General features: G+C 40.6%; 1 protein-coding gene across 4 annotated transcripts in view; it reads left to right on the forward strand.

The window, feature by feature from the left end:
* Positions 1-25,808, forward strand: part of sema4c (sema domain, immunoglobulin domain (Ig), transmembrane domain (TM) and short cytoplasmic domain, (semaphorin) 4C) — a 118,885-nt gene that overhangs the window by 73,755 nt on the left and 19,322 nt on the right. For 3 of the 4 annotated variants that reach the window (XM_028577595.1, XM_028577597.1, XM_028577596.1), the window contains 6 exons: positions 4,043-4,197; positions 14,585-14,647; positions 16,818-16,916; positions 17,429-17,525; positions 19,742-19,861; positions 24,368-24,519. In XM_028577595.1, the coding sequence (XP_028433396.1) occupies positions 4,043-4,197; positions 14,585-14,647; positions 16,818-16,916; positions 17,429-17,525; positions 19,742-19,861; positions 24,368-24,519 (686 nt within the window). Of the gene's footprint in view, positions 1-1,150; positions 1,251-4,042; positions 4,198-14,584; positions 14,648-16,817; positions 16,917-17,428; positions 17,526-19,741; positions 19,862-24,367; positions 24,520-25,808 lie in introns of those variants that run through there. The other variant, XM_028577599.1, reaches the window with a different exon arrangement.

Below are 25,808 nucleotides of genomic sequence, written 5' to 3' on the forward strand. Positions count from 1 at the left end.
TGATTATTTTGTCCCCTTGGGGGCTGTGCAACAAGCTGTTAACACAACATTGTTAAATGTGTTAGCTGACACATGCCTACTGTATTTACACATCCAGCAAACACCGAGAAGCATTAGCATTTCCTTTAAATTGTGTTTCTGGCCATCTGACAAATGTACATCCATTAGTGACTCTCCTTTTAGCTCTGTTGTTTTTCTCTTCTACCTCCAGAAGGAAATATCTGCCTATATAGCTGCTAAATGCTATAGTCGCCAGCTAGCTGCTACATGAAAAAATTAGAGGGCAGTTAGTAATCTCCTGAACTGGAGAACAGAACAAGCTAGTAGCCATTTTGCTAGCAAAAACAACAGACGCAGGCAGGAGTCCCGACAAGGAAGGTACACAATGTACTGCTGTGGACGGGGGCAAACACCACTACTACTACTACTACAGCTACTACTAGTAGTACTACTACTTCCTACTGTATTTACCAAGGGGGGTAAGCTTCGCTTCAGAACTCAAACCTCCTATTGCGCCATTTTGATGCTACAAAGCGATCACCTCCCGTTAGCATTCCATTGACTGCCATTCATTTTGACGTCACTTTGACAGCGAATAACTTTACATCTGAAGCGTTTAAAGACTCTATTTGTCCATTGTTTATTTCTAAAGGAGAAGCTCGCAGGCAGTTTCGACTTATATGAGCTGTTTAGGTTTAATTACTAATGTTAACTAGCATTTTAGTTAGCAATAATTAGCCTGTGTCCATGTTATCTCCTTACATATACCTATGCTCTCCGTCTCTGTAAGATTGGCAGAGCTGCCAACTCTCACGCATTGGCCGTGAGACACACGCATTTGATTGGTTTCACACGCTCACACGCCACACCCCCAATTTCTCACGCTGAAGTGTCAACCCGGTCAAAAAAAAGAAAGAAGTGTCAACCCGGTCGCAAAATTACGAATCCCACTATGGCCACGCCAAGACCCGCCCTTTGAAGCAGCTTGATTGGTTGGGGTTAGTCATTTCACCTCGAGTGGTTCAGGTTAGGGTTAGGGGATTGGTCAGGGGATAGGACCTGTACATGTAAGCATGGACGCCTGGCCAATAGTAGTGTGTGAATGCTACTGAAGGGCGGATTTGGCGTGGCCATAGTGGGAAGAAAATATCACAATACGGTCGGTCAAATGCCTGAAAGATGAGTTTATGTTTATCTATAGAGCTACCTGTCGAGCCGCTCGTGATCGACTAGTTATGCTTTCAGAGACGGTGAGAGGGTTTTATTTTTTTTTTAAATGTCGCAAATGTGAGAATATTTCTTCACGAGCCATCCCAGGCGCATTCCCCCGGCTTCAGGTATGCTTTGAGTATTACAGACCCGTCCGTCGCTTTGTGTCCAATCTCTCAGAGGTGAGCAGCGCGGCTGGTAAGTGTAGCAACTTCAGTTAATTGTAGTGGACTCGCTCTGATGTGGGCAGTGACGCGGTGCGTCCGTGCTCTACCTCTGATGAAGAGCAGCGTACAGCCGCCTCTAAACTTTGTCAGAGACCAGAGACCCAAATGGTCCTCTGTGTCTGTCAGACGGTCTGAATGACATACTACCATATCAGCAGAGCAATAACATGCACAGCAGACTATTACAACTCTCCAAATTTCGGAGAACACAGATGGGAGGAGGTTTATTTTGAATGTGCACAAAGTTGTAAAAAAATCTGATGTAACACATCTGAACTATTGAAGTCCAGGGGTTTATAAATTAATTAAAATGACTTAATGTATGATTCACATTAATAAGTGCCACATGCACATTTAAATAGATTTACTTCCCCAGAAAAAGACACAAAAGAGGAGGGAAGAGTAAATTATTGACTCAGCAGACATGACGTTAAATTAGAAAAAGTTGATCTACTAGATTAGAGAATAGTTGAAGTAATACAGAATGCCTGAGGGCCTTATTTTTATATATTTTCAATTGTTTCCAGCATTAATTGATGTAGAAAAGGATAGAAATAGGTGTTAAAAATCCAGTGTTTAATGCTCAAAATTATGTCTCCTCACAAAATCTGGAAACAAAACCGATGCCATTTGGTTGCCAGGCCATGCAGCTATGACTGGTCCAGATGTTTGTGCCAGCTCACCTCTGTGCATCTCTAAATGTAACTGTAAATAATACATTAAATGTTTCATAAAATGAAAAAAATAGACTTTCTTTTTCCAAAAGAACTACATTAAGTGGGGCACAGAGGACAAGGGCCAAACATTACTGGGCCTTGACACAAGAAAAGTTTGAGAAAGGCTATAACACATGCACAAAATGAGCCATGCTGTGTCTTTTGTCTTGCTGTTGTTATTTTTCAGTCTAGTTTCTGCTGGACCTTTTGGTGGGGAGAGGCCTTGTTTGAAGAATGATTTTCGCTCACTGCCTAATCTAATGAGATTTGGTCTTTGGCCACCAGTCCCCTTGGTACCCAAAAAATGGTTATTTCTATGTATTTAGTTTTAAAGGATTAGAATGTATATAAATCAGTGGTTCTCATTCTTTAGAATTTCAGTGGTCCTAGTAGATCCCTTTGGTAGACCAATGTTAATTTAACTTTGGGTCCCTGGTCCCTACACTGAGAAGCATTTGTGTGTGTGTGTGTGTGTGTGTGTGTGTGTGTGTGTGTGTGTGTGTGTTGTAGTAGTAGTAAAGAGAGAGAAGGGGAGAAGGAAGTTTGTGTGAGGTGGACCTGGTCACCACAGACCCAAATCTTCTCAGCTGTTGATACTGTCATATGCTGCTGTCTCTTCATGTAGCACATTATGTTTGGAACATTGTATGGGTCACTTCTTATATCATAACAAGGTAATACCCCCGGACCCCCCTAGGGAGAACCCCACCACATAACAAATCACAATTTAAACCCTGACAGTAATGATGCTGAATGAGCCAAAGACATTTGCTTTGTACGTAGAAAAAGTTTGGATTCGCCCCACCAAATCTCACTCCAAGGTTTGGGGAAAAGTTGGCAGCTCTGGATTGGGAATGATTGAGATTTCTCTCGGCACAGCTACCAAAAGACTTACAACTTTAAGACAGGTTGCTCACTTCACATCTACGTCGTCTCTCTCAGTTGGAGGCTGTACAGTAACGCTAGCGCTCACCGGAAAAGTGCTTCTAATAGCCTTCACTGGTCTCCGTCCAGAGCAACGGGATCTGTTGGTCCATTCTTATATACTGTCTATGGTATTTACACATCCAGCAAACACTGAGAAACATTAGCATTTCCTTTAAATTGTGTTTCTGGCCATCTGATAAATATACATCCATTATTGACTCTCCTTTCAGCTCTGTTGTTTTTCCCTACCACCTCCTGAGGGAAATATCTGGCTATGCTATGCTCTGCTTAAATGCTATTCACCAGCTAGCTGCAAACTTTGTCTTTCAGCTATGGTGTAGGCAGGTAGTGTTCAGTTAGTTTAGCATTGAAAACACCTACGTGCCGCATCTTGAAAGGACGCTGATGAGAGCGTTTAGATGCTCCGTAGAGCTGAGGGGGGAACTCAAGTGTTTCAATCTATGTGCGTTTGCCACTTTGAACCACATCTTCCCCATTACATATAGTCCTTTTTAATATCAAATATTGATCAGAGCAACTGTAGGGTTTAAATGGAGTTGGAACTAGGTAATGGATTGCAGAAATGTGGACAGGCAGATGGAAGCTGAGATGGTGGAAGTCTGTGAGCAGATTTTGGCCAGAGGGTTAAAATGTGCAGGAGCTCACAGACGATGTGAATCCAAAAGCGGCGACACACTGTTCCTAATGATAAGCAAAGCTGTGGGTGAGATGCACCATGTACCGTCTGAGCAGAATGGATGACATTAAGCTATAGGTGGTGGAGTGGGCGAGGCTCGACTGGTGTGAATAAGCTGAGGCATGGAGCAATTTCAACAAGTGAAGTGTGAAATGTTCTTCTCAGCTTTTATTCTGTCATCTGTCAACAGATCATTTGAAAGGAAAGACGAGCTGTTTCGCAGCCATCGGCAGTCCAATGATGCCCCTGTGTGTCTTGTTTTTCAGATGTGTTGGACAGCATGGCACGGTTCAGCGTTCAGGGAGTGTTCAACTACAGCATGCTGACTCTGTCCGACCACGAGAGGGTTTTGTATGTCGGAGCGCGGGAGGTGTTGTTCGCCCTGGACCCCAACGACATTAGCAAACAGCTACGGCCTCAGGTAACACACACAGATACACTTTAACCCTCCTGGTATCCTCAAATGTATTTACCCATGCTTTACCCTTGGGGTCAATTTCACAGCAGCAATTTAAACATCCAGAAAATGATTGGACTGAAATCACCCAATTTTATGTCAGGTTCTTCTGCGGAGGCTCCGCGCAGAGCTTTCGCCATAGCCTACGTAAGTGGCCTGAAGTTCATACTTGTGCGTTGGTGTGTACGCCGATCTCTTTAAGAGAATAGCAGCGCCGGCGTGTTTGTGTGTGGTGGTAGAGCGAGTGAGAGAGTGACGGCGATTAGCTTCGCAGCGAGTGCCGACTCTAGAGTCATAGTGAGAGAAGCAAAGTGTCTCCACTGTTCTTTCTGACCACGGTGGGAAATCTGTAGCAGGAAAAGTTAACCCTCTCCTTGATTTCATGTTGTTGATGGGGAAGGAGAACCAGGAAATGAGCCGGGGGAAATGAGCCGGGGGAAATGCAGCGCTATCAAACCACGGCCGAGCGATGTGCGTCGCCGCGACGTGTAGTTTCATTTTTCGAGAGGTGCACGTCAGGCTACGGCGTAGTGTCCGTCGTAAGTTACAGCGCTTTACTTAGTTTAAAATACTTCTATTTTAGGTATAAAATTAATAAATGGTCTAGGCTATTGGTGAAGTAGATGATCCCTTTGGAAAAAAAAAAAGTGTGCACATGACCATAAAATCACTGTTTGACCTAATATTTTTTTAAAGCTATAGTGCGTATAGTGGTCCCCTAATACTGTATCTGAAGTCTCTTTTATATAGACCTTAGTGGTCCCCTAATACTGTATCTGAAGTCTCTTTTATATAGACCTTAGTGGTCCCCTAATACTGTATCTGAAGTCACTTTTATATAGACCTTAGTGGTCCCCTAATACTGTATCTGAAGTCTCTTTTATATAGACCTTAGTGGTCCCCTAATACTGTATCTGAAGTCACTTTTATATAGACCTTAGTGGTCCCCTAATACTGTATCTGAAGTCTCTTTTATATAGACCTTAGTGGTCCCCTAATACTGTATCTGAAGTCTCTTTTATATAGACCTTAGTGGTCCCCTAATACTGTATCTGAAGTCTCTTTTATATAGACCTTAGTGGTCCCCTAATACTGTATCTGAAGTCTCTTTTATATAGACCTTAGTGGTCCCCTAATACTGTATCTGAAGTCTCTTTTATATAGACCTTAGTGGTCCCCTAATACAGTATCTGAAGTCTCTTTTATATAGACCTTAGTGGTCCCCTAATACTGTATCTGAAGTATCTTTTATATAGACCTTAGTGGTCCCCTAATACTGTATCTGAAGTCTCTTTTATATAGACCTTAGTGGTCCCCTAATACTGTATCTGAAGTCTCTTTTATATAGACCTTAGTGGTCCCCTAATACTGTATCAGAAGTCTCTTTTATATAGACCTTAGTGGTCCCCTAATACTGTATCTGAAGTCTCTTTTATATAGACCTTAGTGGTCCCCTAATACTGTATCAGAAGTCTCTTTTATATAGACCTTAGTGGTCCCCTAATACTGTATCTGTGGCCTTGACCAACTGCCGCTTTGGTTGTTTGCAAGCCATGATGTCTCTCTCTCATGGGTGGGCCAAATTCTCTGGGCGGGCAAAGCAGAGAAAAGGGAGGTAACCTTTCCCCTTATGACCTCATAAGGAGCAAGATTCCACATCGGCCCATTTGAGCTTTCATTTTCTCAAAGGCAGAGCAGGATACCCAGGGCTCGGTTTACACCTATCACCATTTCAAGCCACTGGGGGACCATAGGCAGGCTGGGGGAACTATTAATGTTAAAAAAAAAAAAAAAAAACTCATAAAGTGAAATTTTCATGCTATGGGACCTTTAATTAGCTTTGCATCAACTCATTTGGCAATGGCTTGAATGTAACGGACGGTCATTAATATAAAATAGTCGCTCACTATAGCTTTCTAGAAAGCTCTTTTTGGTGCTTTAAGGCTGCATTTTCCACCACTTAAGGCATTGATTTTTTACTAAAGCTCAGTAGGATAGGAAAAGACAATTGTATCCACAACACTGCCTGATTAACTGTCACTGCAAACGCCCACACATTCTGAAAGGCTTTTGTAGAGATGTGAGAAATGAAAATGATAACACATTTAGAGATTTTAATATCACAGAGTTTGATGATGGACAGTTCCGGAACAAAAAGCAGCGTCTCCTTCACACAAGCCTGGTTACTGAGCGCTGCAGAGATAAACACACATTGCAGAGGCTTCATTTAAATACACCAAATTCAATTATAATATTAACTGGGAAATAATTATTGCGGGAAAGGTTCAGCTTGGTTATGCAGGAAAGGAAGAAAAAACATTTAAAAAAAAAAAGCATAATCTCTGCTTCTGCCACACTTCTCTGCTGCCTATTAACTTTCAGACCAACCTTATTTTATTCTTTTTTTGACTCATTTTAGGACTCAAGGACATTGTTTGTGGCACACACAAAAAAAAATGTTTCTTTCTTGTGTTTTATTCAATTGTTATTCAAGTTGGTGTTAATGGTGGGGGAAAAGTGCAGAAAAAGAAACGAAAACCCTGAAAAAAGCGACAGAAACATCAAAAAAGGTGCCAAGAACCAATGTGACATCATGACCTCACGTAAACATACACGCCACTTTAACCATGTTATCTGTATGCATTTTGAGCTACAAGTCTACACCATATTGACAACGACGACACATGCCATGGTAGCTTGCTGTCACGTGACAATTTGGGAGGTGTCTGAGCCCGCCCACCATTTTGGGATCCTGCGTTCTCTTAATACATCCGTGGATCCTACGCTATCGGTTGCCAGGGGCAACTGTGTAAGAGCAACACAGAGACGGAGCAAGAAAGACGGTTCGAGGAATTAGCATCACGGCGAACTGTTGGGTTTAGGAAACGTGAGGCGCGATTTGGGTTTAGGAAAAGAAGAACGTGGTTGGGTTTAGGAAAAGAAGAACGTGGTTGGGTTTAGGAAAAGAAGAACGGGGTTGGGTTTAGGAAAAGAAGAAAGCGACGGTTGGGTTTAGGAAACGTGACACACGGGACCCCATCCCCGGTTTCCTGGGTGAAAGTCCTGCGTTGTTTGACCCATCCTCCACCCCGACCAACCTCCCTATGCGGATTTTCACCCTTTCATACTACTCGCTATGGCGTCAATTCACACACAATCACAAGGTAATGTAAGTCAATGGAGGCCAGACGACATTGATAAACACGCTAAAAAGCAAGTATGCGTCTTGATAACACACCAAAAATAGCATACAAATTGGCGTGTCATACATATGCCACTTCATGAGATCAGTCTGCAAGAACATTGAAAAAACGGTCCTAAAAAAGGGTTGAGTTTTGATTTTTACCCGGGAGGACAACACAAAGGTACATACATAAAGTAAATAAAGTGTGTGTAAACACAAAGTGTTCTTTCAACTGTAGAAAACCATGTATGTGGAGCCCTGAAACGGACAAAATACCGTTCAACAATAGCACACAAGTCAGAAACTGAATGCGTCAATGACTAAAATCGTTTGTTAAATGAAAATGGTATTCAAAAACAAACGCACACCTGTTGTGGTCCTCGATGAAGAGAAGAGACACGTAATGAAGATGAAGAGAACGTAATGACAATTAGCTTCAGTTAGCTGAAAAGGCGTACGTTCTGTTTTGATTAGCTCACACTATTACAGTATGTATTAATGCATCCCTATGTGTTGTGTTTCAGACTTATCTAACAGCCTCTGACTGAGTTTTGACATACATTCAATCTTTCAGTTAAGTTAAACCAGAAAAGCTAGAAAAACAAGCTCTTATAACATAATGAGTCATTGTTAATCAGGAAAGGGGTTTTTACATGATCTCGTTTTATACATCTTGGACCGAGTTCAGATGTTTCTCTGACGAGTTATGACTTTATTTGGAAGTTATTTATGTTATCTGTTGCTAAAAGCCTCCAACGGTAATAGCGTGAGCGAGCTGCCAGATATTAAGATCGCAATATGCGCGGCGATTGGCTCCAATATTTCACTTCTGTCAGCACAGGCACTCTCACGCACGCGCACATTTCACGCATACACTTGCGCAGGCTTTGGCTCTGTTCCTTTATGATGCACGTATTCCATCTTTCTTTGATTTTTTTTTTTTTTTTTCTTTTTTAATTTGTGCGTCTTGTTTTTCTGTGAAGCACTCTGGGGCTCTATAAATACCCTGCACCTGACCTGATATACACACACTTACACGCTCGGAGAGACGCTAAAGCTTCGGAGACTCAATCCGTTTTTTTTGCTTTGCTCCCTCAATAATTGGTCCATATTGCAATCAATACAATTACAGCAGTCCAATGAAGGTGCAGTGAGCCGCCCGCAGCGGTTTGGGAATTGTTATCTGATTTAGCGCCGTAATGAGCAGTTATTAGATGCACACACACATAGGCTACACACACACAAACACACACACTGACACATGCAGCACAGGCTGTTTGAGTGAGGGTTATGAGTCTTACAGTAATGATAAGCCCACCTGTTGTCAGCCCCCAGCGTGCAATGTAGAGGGAAGGAGCCAACACAGACAGATGACAGCGCGAGCACGAGGGAATAGTCCCTTCCCCTCTGTCACCATCGGCCCATCTCTCTCTCACCCCTCCTTCCTTCCTTCCTTCCTTCATTCCTTTAACTGCTACTCTTTCATTTCTTTGCTGTCTTCCTTCATTACTTTCATGCCTGTCTTTCTGCCCTGAATATGTTCTAGGAAGGGTTTTGTGACTTTCAGCTCCCTTTCGTGTCTGAAGTGCTTCCTCCGACGTTATTTAATTATGTTCTTTCCCCATGGTGATTGTTTACGATTTTTGTTCACTCGTCTCGTGTGGTACCTCAGGCACCGCTGATACAATTTGGACTGAATTTGCTGCAGCAATGCGCTGTTTCAATTCAATTCAATTTTATTGATAGTATCAAATCATAACAAGAGTTATCTCAAGACACTTTCGAGATAGAGTAGATCTAGACCACACTCTATAATTTACAAAGACCCAACAATTCCAGTAATTCCCCCCAAGAGCAAGCATCAAGTGTCCATGTAATAGCACTGAGGTCTTTCCCAAAATAAAGGTTTACGCTCATCAGTTGAGACCTTTTCAATGACTATGACAGAAAGAGAGACGGAGCAGGGACCCCCTACTACTGTACATATATTGTATCAGACTAAATTGCAAATTAAACTGGGCCTACAATAACGTGTAGGGTGGCCTAAAGCCTTTACACATTATTTTTGTATGATGCATACAATACTAAGCTTTAAAAATAAAAGTGTTTGACATATTGATATATTTACAGTATATTAATGTGGCACATTAAATCCTTAAGAGTGTGAATTAAAAGTGAATTTCTTCATTAGATAATAAAGTAGACAGTGACTAATAAGAATCCCTTGGGAACAAATTAGAAGTAACAATGAAGTGCTGGTGTTGCAATGCCTTATTTTTATCTTGTTTCTTTAGAAACTAGTGCATTAGTTAACGGCACAGATCCTACAGGTAATATTTCACAGCCACTAATTTGTTTAATTCAGTTATTAAATCTTAACCATTCCAACTCCATCATCTCTACAGTGAGAATTGAATGTGGGCATTCAGTGGACAGTGGACAGTGGCAAACAAGCCAGACGCCCAGACCTACATCCAGATTTTGGGTCTAGGAACTGGCCATTGGCAGGGCTCAATCCGAGGGGCGGGATAAACAGTTGTCTTTCAAATTTCCTCTGCACGCAATAGGATAGCGCTACAACCAGGCAGAGCAACGCTAGTTGATAGATTAAACTTTTGCCGTATCCGGTCGGCAAAACTCCGAACTCATCTTCCTTTAAGAATGACTTCAGTGCCGTTCTTTGTTCTTTTCTCAAAGAGAAGCTGAACTCCAAGTCTTCCAGCGTCACGGCCAAGGCCGATTCCAAAGACCGCTGTTCACCAGCAGCAGCAGCCATCTTCTTTGTTTCCAATTAGCAGGGAATTCACACGGAACCGTTGCAACTATGCCGTCATTATGTTAAGCCCGCCCACCGACTCTATACACGACGTGACTGGCCTGACTAGAGTTTGGTTTTTCCAGCTCGCAAGCCAACAGGGAGTTGCTAGACGACCCTGGCTGCAAATTACATTTGCTGCCGCTAGGATGCGTCTAGATTTCTAGGCTATAGTAAAATATTATTACATTTCAAAGCCACTATTATTAAAAGTCAGTATTCTAAGTCTGGGTTTTAAAAGCTTATCTACCAGTACAGTATATGGCAATACACCCATTGTTTGATTGCTGCTGGTTGAAACCCAGTCAAGTAAATCCGAGTTTAATACTGCGTTTGCAGCAGCTCTCCATCTGTAATGACCAGTGTAATTATTTCTAATGGTGTGGAAAGCTCTTAGTAAACACACTTCATATTTTGGGCTTCTATCCACGGAGCAAAGTTCAGCCATGTGTCACACAGCCAATCGAAAAAAGCAGCTACTGTAAATAGCACTAAATAACAAACGTCAACCGTGAAGGGAAGTATGGACGTATAAAATGTGAAAGAATGTAGGGCTGCTCGGTTATGGACAAAATCATAATCCCAATTATTTTGGTCAATACTGAAATCACGATTATTTAACACGATTCCTCATTGACTTTTGGAAAGATGTTGCAATTTTTGAACTTAAAAAAAACAGTTAAACAGTTAAGCAAATCAACAGTAACAACATCTTCAACTGTGAAATTTCCCTTACGTTATTCTTTTTCAGCTTTTGGTCCAAACTGAGAAATCTTGGTGTTATATTTGATCATAACATGTATTTTGATCGACATATCAAATCACTGGCCCGCACGTGTTTCTTTCAATTATGAAACATTTCCAAACTTAGAGCTGCTGTTTCCCATTCTGAACTTAAGACGATCATTCATGGTTTTATATCATCCTGGCTTGATTTCTGCAACTCCGTTTTCACCTGTCTCAGTTGTCCCAGGACCGTCTACAACTGGTCCAGAACTCTGCTGCAAGGCTGTTGACCAGGTTGCACATCCCTCCAATTTTATACTCATTGCTAGGGGTGTTGAAATTATTCATTGCATCGATACATCGCGATGCGGATGTGGATGATTCTGCATCGATACAGTGACAGACAATAATCGATTATTGCCTACTGATATTGCTTGTTGATTTTCAGTTTGCTGCCTTTTCTGTTTTTGCCTTTTGTCTGTTGTCTTCTGTGTTCAGACTCCGATACATCCAGGAAGTGTCTTTTAAGAGCAGATGCAATAAAACCGGGAGTTCATATATATCTGACCGCTGGAAATGGTTGATGAAAACCATGTGTAGCAATACATAATGAATTTGTGGTGGTGGTGCATCGTGATGCATCGGGATATCGAATCATATCGAATCGTTGACAGGATAATCCTAATCCAATTGAATCATGAGGCCAGTGAAGATTCCCACCCCTACTCATCAAATTGGCTTCTGATCAAGTTCAGGATCCAATTTAAAGTTCTTCTTCTGACTAATAAAGCATTGCGTGGTCAGCCGCCTGTTTATATCTCGGACCTGCTCCATCCGTACACTACTAACAGGTCCCTCAGGTCTCCTAACCTGGGACTACTGGTGGTCCCACGCACTCACTTAAAAACTAAAGGTGACCATTCCTTTGAGTGCGGTGGCCCCAAACCTGTGGAACGCCCTTCCTACTGTCTTACGTTCTGCAGTCTCTGTTGAAGCTTTCAAAAAGCAGCTGAAGACACACTTGTTTAAATTCACTTTCGACTCATGTTTGTAACTTTGGGTTTTAGGTTTTCATCTTTTAAATGATTTTCATTGGTCTTTCAATTCCTTTTTTTTACTTGCTTATTTTCTTATAAGGGATCCTACTGTATTTTTATAAATGTTTATCATGTGAAGCACTTTGTGACTTTGTCTGTAAAAGGTGCTATATCAAATAAACATATTATCATTAATAACCTTATTTTCCAATTGAACCCATTCCATTCCATCCCTTTCCATTGCATTTTTTTCATTCTGAAAACAAGACAAAAAAAGAATGTACTTGCAAGCATAATGTGCAAAATAATTGCTTTTCTCGATTACATTGTTCTTGTGATCGTTATAGCTAAAATTGTAATCGCGATTAAAATTCGATGAATTGCTCAGCCCTAAAAGAATGTGCATATTTATTTTTGGTTGGCAGTAAAACCATTGTTTGATTGCTGTTGGTTTAAACCCAGTCAAGGAAATCTGAGTTTAATACTTTAATACCCAGCTGTACATGTGTCAGCTGAATTGTACCTTTTTGGAGGACAAAAGCTTGTCAGAGGAGTAGTACTTTCCACAGGTGCATTATGCTACACTGTCTTTGATCCTTAGACAATGGTAAAATCATTAGGGAATTTTGCTGCACAAAGCATCTCACTGTTTCACTGTTAGTGCCTTGCCACTAACAGCATGTTTGGTGTGGCCAACTCAGAAGCAGGGGACTGAGCCTTGGTCTCCATGTCAGTCTGAGGACTATTGTAACTGACTTAACTGTATCATTGGTTCAAGGTGAACAAGCATACTTTGTACTCCAATCTTTCAAAAACCACTTTGTATGTATTTGATGGTTCGAAAAAGAATGCAGTTGCTGTCATTAGGGACCATTTTGTGTGGTTGTTGCTATAGCTACAGTAGCGAGCAAAGTGGCATTTTTATTTTTTTTACCGTGGTGTCTCTCTGAGTGCACTCTGTGTTGCACATTAGAAAGAAATGAGATGTCATTTTCACGTATTTTCTTTGCATAATTTGTTTTAGAGGCTATGGCAACGAATGAAGATGATATATTGATACATTTTTGCGGTATGTATTATTTATGGGCCAAAGGCAGACAGAAACGTTCCTGTAGACATGTTGCTCACATCACATCAGGGTTCCCACGGTCATGGGAGAAAAATATCTAATTTTCCCGACCTGGAAATGTCATTGAATCTAACTATAAGTCGAGGACCCTCTGTGTGTGTTTGAGTGTGTCGGTTGCCGTTAATCCAATCTACTTCACACTTAGCGGGTGTATTGCTGGGTACCCAATGAACTTGGTGTTTGGAATTTGGAGCAGTTTGGACAGCGTTGAACATTAATAAATATGAATGAAACTAAGCGACTGCACAATGAAGGTTGAGGACGCTGGCATAACGTTGGCTTCACTTCCCCCGTATCTACTCTTCACAATAAGAGCCCCGCTTAAATTGTGCATTTAATATTTCACGGCTCTATAATGACGATACAATTTGTATCGGTCATTAGAGAGCCATGAAATATTATGAAGTATGTAGGCTACATACCTGTTGCAGCATTGTTTTGTAATCAAAAACATTCGAAAATATGTACATAACTAACTGTTGCGGCTGTAAGCAGTCCAATAAAGGAGGAACAGGTGAAGCAAACAAATATAATGTTATCACGCCCACCACCTACTATGTCAGTGCATAATATAATAATCAATGAATAATATAAATGAAAAACATACTGGAGAAAGATGTGGCTGCTACACCAACTGTTTTAAATTGATAAAAGTTGCTGTTTATTTTTATATAATAGTTAACGCTATAGTGCGTAGTTTCTGCTGCCCCCATGAGGAGTTCTAAGTAATGACAACAAAACTGTCGGCGCGTCCACATGATACAAGCCTTCAGTGACCGTGGCTAACTGTAGCATGCTAGCTCGTTCACAATGGCAAAACACTGCTACAACACACACTAGTTCACCATAATCTACAAAAGAACTACTTCCATGTCCCTGTTCTGCAGGTATGATCCTTACCTAGCTACTGAGCATGTGCGAGTGCCAACAAAGATGATACAGAAGTAAGATGTCTCACTCTGTAGCTAAATCAGAGACCTGAATGCACAGGGTGAAAAGAGGAGCTGCAGCAAAAATATGGTGTTTTTTGAAAATAAAACCATGTAAACCTATTCTGGTACAACTTCAAAATACAATTATGAACCTGAAAATGAGCATAATATGGGCGCTTTAAGAAGAGGTCATTATCTCCACTTGTGTTTCTGCTCGCGAAAGTCGCCAGACGCCACAATCTCCTGAGCATAGCCATACTGAGAAATACAGAGAGAGTTGTGTGGAGCCGATAGTCTTAATTAGCTTTGTAGCTATTTGGCAATGGCTTGAATGTAACAGACATTAATTCATATCAAAAAGTTACGCACGAAAGCTGTAACATTTGGAGTAAAGCACTATACAGTTCTGTTTGCGTTGTGAATGCTCATGGAAACTTTATTATGAGTCCGTAATGAATCATGGGAAAGTTTTGAAATCCATGACAATGTGTGGGACCGTGTCACCATCTGTGTCTTTCTTTTCTCCAGATTGACTGGCTGGCTCCGCAGGATAAGAAGAGAGAGTGTGTTGCCAAGGGGAAGAACAACCAGGTAACGAGGATTTTAGCTGCCAGTGTTAGAGTCGTCGGGGTTACCTGCATTGCTCCAGGGCACCGTGGCAGTAGTTTTTTTTAAGACATTAGTTTATGAGAGCACCGTGGCAGTAGTTTTTTTTAAGACATTAGTTTATGAGAGCGACATTACTCACTTCACTTTGCTCAATTACATTTTGTCAAGTCAGTCTGGGATTTCCCACTGGAAACCTTCCAGTCATTACATTAGCACACAGGGGAAGTGCATCTTCCAGACACGGTTAGGTTTAAAGTGTTCTAAGATATTTTATTGTCCCAAAGGAAATTTTTCTTGGACAAACAAACCATATCTGCTGTTTAAAAACAAAGTGTCTTGATCAATAAAAAGAGTGGGTGAAGTCCTGTTTCAGAGAGATTCTAATATGTGATAAAGACTGATGCTGAGGCTTCGCATTTAACAGACAGCAGACGTGAGAGTGGCATCAATCTTCTCATCTAACTCTCAGCAGGACACGATTCCTTTAATTTATGCATGGGCTTCTTATAATGATGTTCCACAGTCAGAGGAGCATTCGTCAATCAGATTTTATTTTATTTTAATTAATTTTTTTAAGGAAGAAATCACATGAGGTTCCACTTCTTCCAAATGTTTCATGATAGCAACTCATACCTTGTCCATGCTTACGAGCCTCTAGTCCTTAACTGTCACTTGTGGCACATTTGTAAACACAGATAGTGAACTGGCCACAGCTTTGCACTTTAATCTCAGCGAGAGCTTCTCACTGCTTAGACTGCAAAATGTACATTTGCAGGGAGCCTTGTTCAATAATTTATAGAAACGCAGAGCTTTTGGAAATGGAGCTAAAACTTCTCGCATTGCACAACAGTAATCTTTGATGTGGTTTCAAAACAGAATAGTTCACTGGAGTGCAATGGTAGCAACACCACTTTCATTCTAATTGACTCCGAGAAAGAAAGAAAAACATGTTGAGAAATGAGTATAACAGGAGCTTTAAAAATAATACTCGTTACTACGTTTTTAAAAGTTATTAAAGCTCAACATGTAATTGGTCCTTTCACTGTTTGGGGGTGTGGCTCTTAAAATGATGGCCTGTGATCAGGATAGTTAGTGTGGAACATTTAGTCAAAAATGCCGGCAAAAGTACATTTCTTTTGCACAGCTACTTCAGTCCTGTGACTAACATAGCTGTGAATGCTTACGGTAAAACATATGGTTACATATACAACAGAAATTGACTTAGTATGCAAGAATAACCATATGGTGTTTACACTGCCCATCGTTATACTTAATGATCTGTCTTTTTATGTAATGTTGTAATTGTGGGCCTAAAAGAAGCCGGTCTGCCAGACACATCTCACATGATTATCCCCACTGATTGCTGGAGCTGTAAAAATGAATAAAAAAATCATATTGCGCCTATTACAGCCGTGAGATACAGATAGTGTTTTGCTGCTGCAAAGGCAACATCAAGTGGATGCGCTGAATTATTCATTCCTCTCGCATCATGTGTGAGCATCTGTTTCCAATTCCATTCAAAGAGCTTTATTGTTCATCACAGCACAGACATTAAAGGGCACTACCCATAAAACTGTGCATATATTACACTGTTAATTGCACACATATCTTTTGAATGGAAACAATCTGTCGCTTTTCTGTTCAGTTTAAAGGTTACTTAGATAATGTGGTTACATCACTACATCATCTATTAAGTGATGTCCTCAACATAGGACACTTGTAAAACTGTGTTAAAATGGATTTACATCAAACACAAAAGAAATGAAAGTGGAATGTTTTTCTCGGAGGCTGCCCGTGTTCAGTGTCCTCAATTTTTCTACACAGAACATGGCACGGCCAAAAGATCCGTTCAATCGCTGACTGGCCAACAGATTTCATACATTTTTAATGAAATGATATTACTGCATCAGCAAACATGATCTTGTCCCTGGGGTTAGTGAGGTATTACAGGTAAAAAAAAGGATTTAAAAGAACCGAAGTTGAAGCATTAGACAAAAAGCTAAATTTTAGAGGTGTGTGTGTGTGTGTGTGTGTGTGCGTGCATACCAAGAGTCTTCATGGTGAAATAGGCTTAACAGAGGATAAAACAGCACTGACTGCCACTTTAGGAAAGACAACAGCATTCTAACAATTGCTCCTGTTGCCTTCACAGACCGAGTGCTTCAACTACATCCGTTTCCTGCAGAGCTACAACCACACACACCTCTACACCTGCGGCACCTACGCCTTCCAGCCCAAATGCACCTACGTGGTACGTATGCCTGTGTGTGTGTGTGTGTGTGTGTGTGTGTGTGTGTGTGTGAGTTTCCCTAGATAGTGTTTTTGCGAGCCGGTGCTGACACTGACAGGTGTCAACTCGAGATGTCAGCCATCTGACCTCAGGCTAAGACCACTGTGTGATAAAATCAAAATAAATGCAATGGAACACAGTATCCCATCCTGGATTAGCTGAATGTGTGAATGCTAGTGTGTGTGTGTGTGTGTGTGTGTGTGTGTGTGTGTGTGTGTGTGTGTGTGTGTGTGTGTGTGTGTGTGTGTGTGTGTGTGTGTGTGTGTGTGTGTGTGTGTGTGTGTGTGTGTGTGTAACACTAATGCGATTGGACAACATGGTGAGGGGTGAAACTATGGTCCTTGTAACGGACAGACAGAGCTTTGTAATGTGGTTCATGATACACACTGAGCACGAAAATAACACCTGTGTGTGTGTGTGTGTGTGTGTGTGTGTGTGTGTGTGTGTGTGTGTGTGTGTGTGTGTGTTTACAGAACGCAGACTATTTTACCCTCAACACTGCAGCTCTGGAAGATGGGAAGGGTAAATGTCCATATGACCCTGCCAAAGGACATACTGGCCTGATAGTTGGTGAGTAAAAATGTGTGTGCGTGTGTGTGTGTGTGTGTGTGTGTGTGTGTGTGTGTGTGTGTGTGTGTGTGTGTGTGTGTGTGAGCGCATACTGTACTTAGCTTTATGTAAATGCATGCATGTTTTCATGTACTCCATTTACAGACAAACCTTTTATAAAATAAAAATATATTTTTATATAGAAGTTGTGTAATATAACTTACACTTAAATACAAGTGTTCTGTGTTTTTGAATGGATGTAGTGATCATTTAAGGGTCATGTTAAACCAAAACTGCCTATGTTAGTCCTTAGTTGGAAATGCATTCACGTCAATATCTCAACACCACACACAGCTCAGCTCCTATTGTTCCATCTCAGCAGTCTGTACAGTTAAAGCTGCTGTAGGTAGAATCATAGACATTTTACAACTAAGACGCCACAATGTTACACTTTGCCACACAACAAAGTGTAACTTCCTGTATCTGTGTCATGCGGTCTCCGCCAACTGCTACGCCTCTTTAGGAGACTAGCGGCAGGATCTGAGGTTATTGCTTCCGATGGAAGAGGTGAACATGAACACCGATTGTGACCGGTTCTTTCACCCCATAGTCACCAAAGTAAATATTGGAGCCATTTTTCACGAGCGACATATCTCCACAACATTCTGACACTAAAATGGCATTTTTCAGACGGACAAATCAGGAGAAAATTATCTTTGTTCGAAACCGGTTTCTGTCTCAGGAACAAACTCTCGTGAGATCTGGCTACACAGACAAGCTAACGTCAACTAACGTCTACACGATGTTCGCTACACTTTCAAACGAGGCCACGCCCATGACGAGTCAGGAAGGGTGTAACGTTTCATACCATTGGCGCTGCTTGAAATGTGCCATCTTTAGTTGTAGAGAGTCTTTGGTAGAATGCAAAAAAACTTGACTTGAAGAATTTGACCTTTTCCTGTAGCTCTCCCTCTCCCCTCTTTGTACATATGCATATGCGCAGAACAGCCAATAGGAGCGTTCACTCTCTCTCTCTCTCTCTCTCTCTCTCTCTCTCTCTCTCTCTCTCTCTTTCTTTCTAAAATGACCTGTGATTGACCAAAGTCCAAAGCAAAGAAGAGATGCAGGAGTCTTGTTTTCTCTCAGACCCCTTGAATTACAATAGGCTAAAAGATTATAATGGAATATTTGCCCAACAATGCCAAAAGTAAAATGCCTACCACAGCTTTAAAGGTCTCATGGCATGAAAATTTCACTTTATGAGGTTTTTTAACATTAATATGCGTTTGCCCAGCCTGCCTATGGTCCCCCAGTGGCTAGAAATGGTTATAGGTGTAAACCGAGCCCTGGGTATCCTGCTCTGCCTTTGAGAAAATGAAAGCTCAGATGGGCCGATCTGGAATCTTCTCCTTATGAGGTCATAAGGAGCAAGGTTACCTCCCCTTTCTCTGCTTTGCCCACCCAGAGAATTTGGCCCACCCATGAGAGAGAGAGAGAGACATCATGGCTTTCAAACGAGCAAAGTGGCAGTTGGTCAAGGCCACACCCCCCACCTTTCTCATTGCCCCCCCTCTCTCCTTCTCAATAGCTACATACACAGAAATGGCACATGCTAAGGAAAGCTCATTGTGGGACTGGTTTTAGTGGCTGTAATTCTGCACCAAGGCTGGATTTTGGGAAAGAGACTTCAGATACAGTACTAGGGGACCAAGGTCTATATAAAAGAGACTTCAGATACAGTATTAGGGGACCACTAAGGCCTATATAAAAGAGACTTCAGATACAGTATTAGGGGACCACTAAGGTCTATATAAAAGAGACTTCAGATACAGTATTAGGGGACCACTAAGGCCTATATAAAAGAGACTTCAGATACAGTATTAGGGGACCACTATGGTCTATATAAAAGAATCCAAAGAGCACCATGTCATGGGACCTTTAAGTGAACAGCACCATGTTTTCACAGCTCTAACAGAACCATAACATGTCCATCAAATCTCCACAAACTTACCATCTGTTGTGTAGCCATACGATACTGCACTGAGAGTCCAGAGGAGTCCAATTCAACTGTGCATGCTGCATTCACTTCATTGTGAACAACATCTCTGAACCAATAGGCACCCATTCTCTGTTCTTATTTATGTGTCTCCCTGCTGAACCACTGTCCTTCTCTCAGGCCTGTACAATTGTGGCTGAAAAACAGAATTAAACTAAAAGCTTGCATTTTGTTGGTACAGATAAGGAGCTGTACTCAGCAACGCTCAACAACTTCCTGGGTACGGAGCCAGTCATTCTGAGGAACCTGGGCCAACAGCACTACAGCATGAAGAGCGAATACTTGCCTGCCTGGCTCAATGGTAAGTGAAAAGAGGACATTAGAAAGACAAAGAGAAAGAAGTGGTCAGCCTGCCAACTGAAAGAGAGAGGCAGGGAGGGAAGAAAAGGGGAAGGAATGGATAGAAAAAAGAATATATATATATATATTATTTTTTGCATTTTTACAATTTCTTTTAATACTAATGTTTTTATTTGACCAGTTCTTATTTATTTCTTCTAGAATTGGTTTTCTGTTAAGCCCCAACCCCCTTTGCTACTGTTGATACATCTGCCAGAGCTTTATTCTAGCATGGATTCATGATAACAATAGCTGTTCAGATGGGTTGTGTTCAAACGAAGGTAAAAGGGTCTTAAATGTGCACCTATTAGCTACATACATATGGAGCTAAATCGGGGCCAAATGTTTTGTTCATTCGAAAAAAATATATATAGTTGAAAAAATAAAGCTTGAAATTGAAAATTTAAGTTTTGGTCAAAACTTGGAAAAAATAAAACCATGTATTTGAACTAAAAATAAGTGTACCAATTTTTCTTTCAGTTTGAATAAAATATAGATTCAATTCTGGAATTATTTTGAATAAATTATAAATTTTCATTTTTCACTTTTATATTTGTTTTCAGTTCCACATTTCATGTTTTCAGATTCAAAAGTTATTTTTTTTACGGCTTCAAATCTTTTTTTTACGGCTTCAAATCTTTTTTTTCGGTTTCAGATCTGTTTTTCACTTTCAGATATTTTTTTTTTCGGTTTGAGACTTTTGGCCCTGATTTGGCGTGGGGGGCGTGGCTTCAACTCAGAGGGGCGTGGCATTATGAGTGACAGCCTATCAAAGAAGGCAGAAGACTCCTCTGTCATGTTGACTTCAGGAAATGGTGTTACTGTGAGAACTATGACTGAATGCTTTTTATCCACTATATACACATGTGATTTTTACTTAAACTGATGCCAGTGACAAAGTTCCATTTAAAAAAATGTTGTGGACAACAAATGGTACCAATTACATTATAAGAGCAATAAACTGTGCCAGATTGTGCAGTTCAGCAGGAACAATGACTTCTCCCACTTCCATGTATGACTTATAGCACCACAGTATTCACTGGCACCAGCCCACAGGTAGGACATGTGAAAGATATTAGCATTTTTGAATAGATACTTTGCGACGTTATCCCCTCAGTGGCATTTTTTTTGTGATTAACACATAAAAGGAAAATAGGTGGACAGCTGGACAAAGCTGGCAATCAAGCATCGCTAGCACTAAAGTTAGCATTAACTAACGTTAGCTTCACACTAGCTGGTGTTTTTACACTAATTTCAGTGTCCAGCTCAAGTTTTTTTTTACTTTAACGTGTATTGGTCTTTGTTAACCTCGGTTTGTCAGAATGACCATAACTTGACACTGGCTGCAGTGAAGAAGGTCTCCTTTTATAGAGTAGACAAATATGACTTTACATTAATGCTCTGGCCTGATAAATTACGTTTTACACTATAACGTTACATGTAACAGCATGACAGTTATGCCTTACAAAATATGCCAAGTGGGCAAACTTTGAAGGCTTCTACCACAGCCTAACTTAAGTATCAGAATACACTAACTTGTCTTTTTGTATTTGTATGTCTTACTGTCTGTTTTCTGGGCCGTGTGTGTCCGTAATAAAAGCTTTGATTGATTGATTGATTAACAAAGCGGACCAGGACAAGTTATGTTGTTTAAACTAACCATGAAAAGGTAACACTAGCAATGTTAGTTATCTATAATGTTTTACATTTATAAGGCTATAAGCCACTGTTTATGGTCATTCTGATTAACAAAGACCACTATCAAAAACTTGAGCTGGACACTAAAATTGGTGTAAAAACACCAGCTGCAAGGCGTTAGCCACTGTTCATTTCCAGCTGTCCACCTATTTTCCCTTTATGTGTTAATGACAAAAAAAAAAATGCCACTAATGTCCCAAAGTCTATTCAAAAAAGGCTTATATCTTTCACATGTCTTACAAACAGAGGGAAGTTAACTGCACAATCAGTTTATTGCTCTTATAGTGTAATTGGTACCATGTGTTGTCAATACAATTTTTTAAATGGAACTTTGTCACTTGCATCAGTTTATTAAGTAAACATCACATGTATATAGTGGATAGAAAGCATTCAAAAAACACCATTTCCTGAACATGACAGAGGAGTGGACACTAAAATCAGGTTGAAGCCAAAAAATCTGAAAAGTCTGAAACCGAAAAAAATTATCTGAAAGTGAAAAACAGATCTGAAAAAAAAAAAAAAGATTTGAAACCGAAAAAAAATTATCTGAAAGTGAAAAACAGATCTGAAAACGAAAAAAAAAAAAAATTTGAAACCGAAAAAAAAAAAAAAAAGATTTGAAGGCGTAAAAAAAATAAGTTTTGAATCTGAAAACATGAAATGTGGAACTGAAAACAAATATTAAAGTGAAAAATGAAAATTTATAATTTATTCAAAATAATTCCAGAATTTAATCTATATTTTATTCAAACTGAAAGAAAAATTGGTACACTTATTTTAAGTTTGAATACATGGTTTTATTTTTTCCAAGTTTTGACCAAAACTTAAATTTTCAATTTCAAGCTTTATTTTTTCAACTATATATATTTTTTTCAAATGAACAAAACATTTGGCCCTGATTTAGCTCCATACATACATGATATAAAAGACTGATGCTAATAGCTGCATGACCCTGGCAAAATGTCGGTATCCTCACCAGTTAATGGTGCATGTAGAAGACAGGGAAATAAAGGACAGCATTGTTCTCGTATTGCGGCTAATTAGCCCTAGTATAATACGTTATTATAAGTAGAAAATGAATTAAAATGTTATTTGGTTCTAATTAAACCTTGTCTGGATGCTAACTATAGAAAAACATTCTTGGAAAAGCAAAAAAAAGGTAAAATCCCTGCCTTAATCTTTGTGTTTTCAATCAATACGTTGACTTGGGGCTATCTCGGGTAGCTAATCATATGCTAGTTACTACTAGCTACACTGTTTGTACTAACTAGTAGTAGAGTTTGTACTGCTAGCTTACATCTAGCATACTACTGTAGGTAGTAGTAAGCTAGTTGCCAGACATGCTAACGTTGTAGCTTGCGTAAAGCACAGAAACAAACTGCATTCCTTACACTGTTACTTACTGTCAGTGCGTGCGTGCCACGCGTTGGTTTTGGAAAGGCGATAAAAGAACACCCACCGGTATCAGTACCTACCATGGTGCTGGGGAGCAAACTGTGAATCATACACTTGTATTTTAACATTATGTTCAGAACAAAAATTAAAATGTATGGAAAAATATCTGTTCATCCATATCTGTATAGAATTAAACTAAAATAGTCTGCATCAGTCCAGTTTTAAGTTTCTATCCGAGACACTGGGACGGCGACAAATTAAATATGTATTCAGATAAAATGAATCGCGTTAGAGGTTGATAACGCCGGCTTCTTTTTAACAGAGTTTCATTAAAAAAAAATAAGAGGCAGAAACATGCACAAGAACAAGAGAATAAAGAAATGAGTTTCAGGAAATGAATTGCAGGACTCGGATCGTTATCTGTCAGTGGGACGAGGTGGGGAAAGGAGTGAGCTACTTGGAGAGAAATGAAGGGGAGAGAAGAGGATGAAGTCACAGCGGGAAAAATGGCTGATGAAAGAACAGACATTAGGATCGGCGATGAGAAGATAGAGGGAGAGGGTGAGGGGGAATGGAGAATGGAGGGGGAGGAAGGAGGAACAGACAGATGAGGCTGAGGCTTGTGTCCATTTATTAAACATACTGATACAGAGCTTTTTTTTAAAAACTAGACCCAGACCAATTAAGCTAGCCTCACCTCAATTTAAGGAGCTTCTAACCGGCCTGAAAGCATTTAATTAGCCTGAGTTTCAGTGGAGAGTTGTAGTGCCTCATGATAGCATACAATACTGCTCCACAGGCTTTTATACTAAAATAGCAGTTCGTCTGGGAAAACATTGTAACCTTGTAATACTGTAAAAAACAAAACCCAAAAACTTAACATTAAAATGGATGAATTTAAAGCCACCTGCAGCTGGAGTCCAAAAAATGTCTCTATCTGCCTTTAAAAAAAAAGGTCCTTTCAAAACCTATTGAGGGCTGGATATGTATATTTATTATAGAGAGAATCTGAGCAAAACGGAAAAGACAGGGAGGAAGTGAGAAACACAAAATGGGCCGCTAAAAGGGGGTGCTAGGCAGACGGAGAGCAAGAAATGACTGGAGGAGAGATGAGGGGAAGGAGAGAGTGATGATAGAAAATAGACAGAGGTGAGAAGGTGTGAAAGGGAATGAGATGGAGGTGTGTCAAGCGTGTGTGTGTGCTTGTGTGTGTGATTCAGTCCAAATGCACCTCCAGGCTGAGACTGTCATTTTATTCAGTTGTGATGTATGTCTTTCTGATACCACTCCTCTGTGTGTGTGTGTGTGTGTGTGTGTGTGTGTGTGTGTGTGTGTGTGTGTGTGTGTGTGTGTGTGTGCGCGCCCGTGCGTGCAGAGCCGGACTTCGTGGGTTCAGCCCTTGTGAGGGAGAGCAGCGGCACTAAAGAGGGGGACGACGACAAGATCTACTTCTTCTTCAGCGAGCGAGCGTTGGAGCTGGACTGTGACACGGAGCTCACCGTGGCCAGAGTGGCCCGGGTCTGCAAGGTAACACCCCGACGGATAATTCAAACTGATCAGAACTGATTCAATTAGGAAGTCTCCTCAAACTGTCTTCTTCTCACTCTGCGTGTGGTGCGTCTGTGGACATTTCATGACTAAACCGAGGGAAAAGCACAAACTAATTCAAACAGTAATAAATCTGCATGTGACTATTTAAGAATGCACGGGGAACGTTTGTAAGCCCAAAACAAGTTTTGACTTTAAAAATAGTTTCATGCACGCTTGGCTTGAAATCAGATGTTTTCTATTTCCTCCAGCTGTTTTGGCAGCTGTTTCTGTGCACTTAATAATGTGAGACAGCACTTGCTAACAGTTTTGGGCTTAAAGACTTCAACAGGAGATGCCCATATAAGGAGGCAACTTGTATAGTTGTTTTACAGCTATTAAATGTCCAATGTGCTATATTAAATGTTCACTAGGTAAATATTATAAAAGGTAACTTTTTGTCATATTTGCTCAAACTGTCACTATATCCTGAGAGTAGTACATGAGACAGATAATCTGTAAATAAAAAGCACATTCCTCTGCCTCCTCCTAGCACTCCTAACAGCATTTGCAAGATTCCACCGTGGCATGTTGAAAACAGTCGATCCAAAATCAAGCACCGCCCACCAGCCGCAGAAAACGCTCTCATTTTACAGCGAAACAGTAGGCCTACACAGAAATTTCTGATTCCTTTCTGAAATTATTGGAGGCGAGAAATATGCAATGCAGTAACAGAATCTTGATTCTTATTTGATCAGCGCTGCCTAGTTTGACAGTCGACTCGGTACACATATGTTATTAACCACTAGGTTCATTTTGAGCCGGAATTGTCCTTAAACAGCCTCATTAGGATAACCGATTAGGTTTGATATACCACATGAATTATGGCCAGACTTCAGAGTGCGCTTCTAGTTGTGAGAAGAGTCCATCTGTGAGACTTTAGATAGCAGCTCTTTTTATTTTGTATAATTTCAGTGACCTTTTAGTTGACGCAGCACGGGGTTTTAGTGTTGTGCTACAGTTACTCACGCAGACACATCATGTGAGTAACCTTTAAACCAGTGTTTCTCAACGGGGGCGGTACCGCCCCCCAGGGGGCGTTCAGAAGATGATGGGGGGCGTTGGAAGCAATATTTTGGAAAGGGGGGCATTGAGGTGCCCATGGGGGGCGTTTGTTTGAAAGCTAGTTTAAACCAAAGATTCACAATAACAATACATGTTTACACTTAAACTACTAAAAAATCAGTGGTCTGTAACATTAAAACCTGCCAGTTTACAGCACTGCGACT

This window comes from Perca flavescens, chromosome 5, assembly GCF_004354835.1.
Source record: "Perca flavescens isolate YP-PL-M2 chromosome 5, PFLA_1.0, whole genome shotgun sequence".
NCBI classification, from domain to species: domain Eukaryota; kingdom Metazoa; phylum Chordata; class Actinopteri; order Perciformes; family Percidae; genus Perca; species Perca flavescens.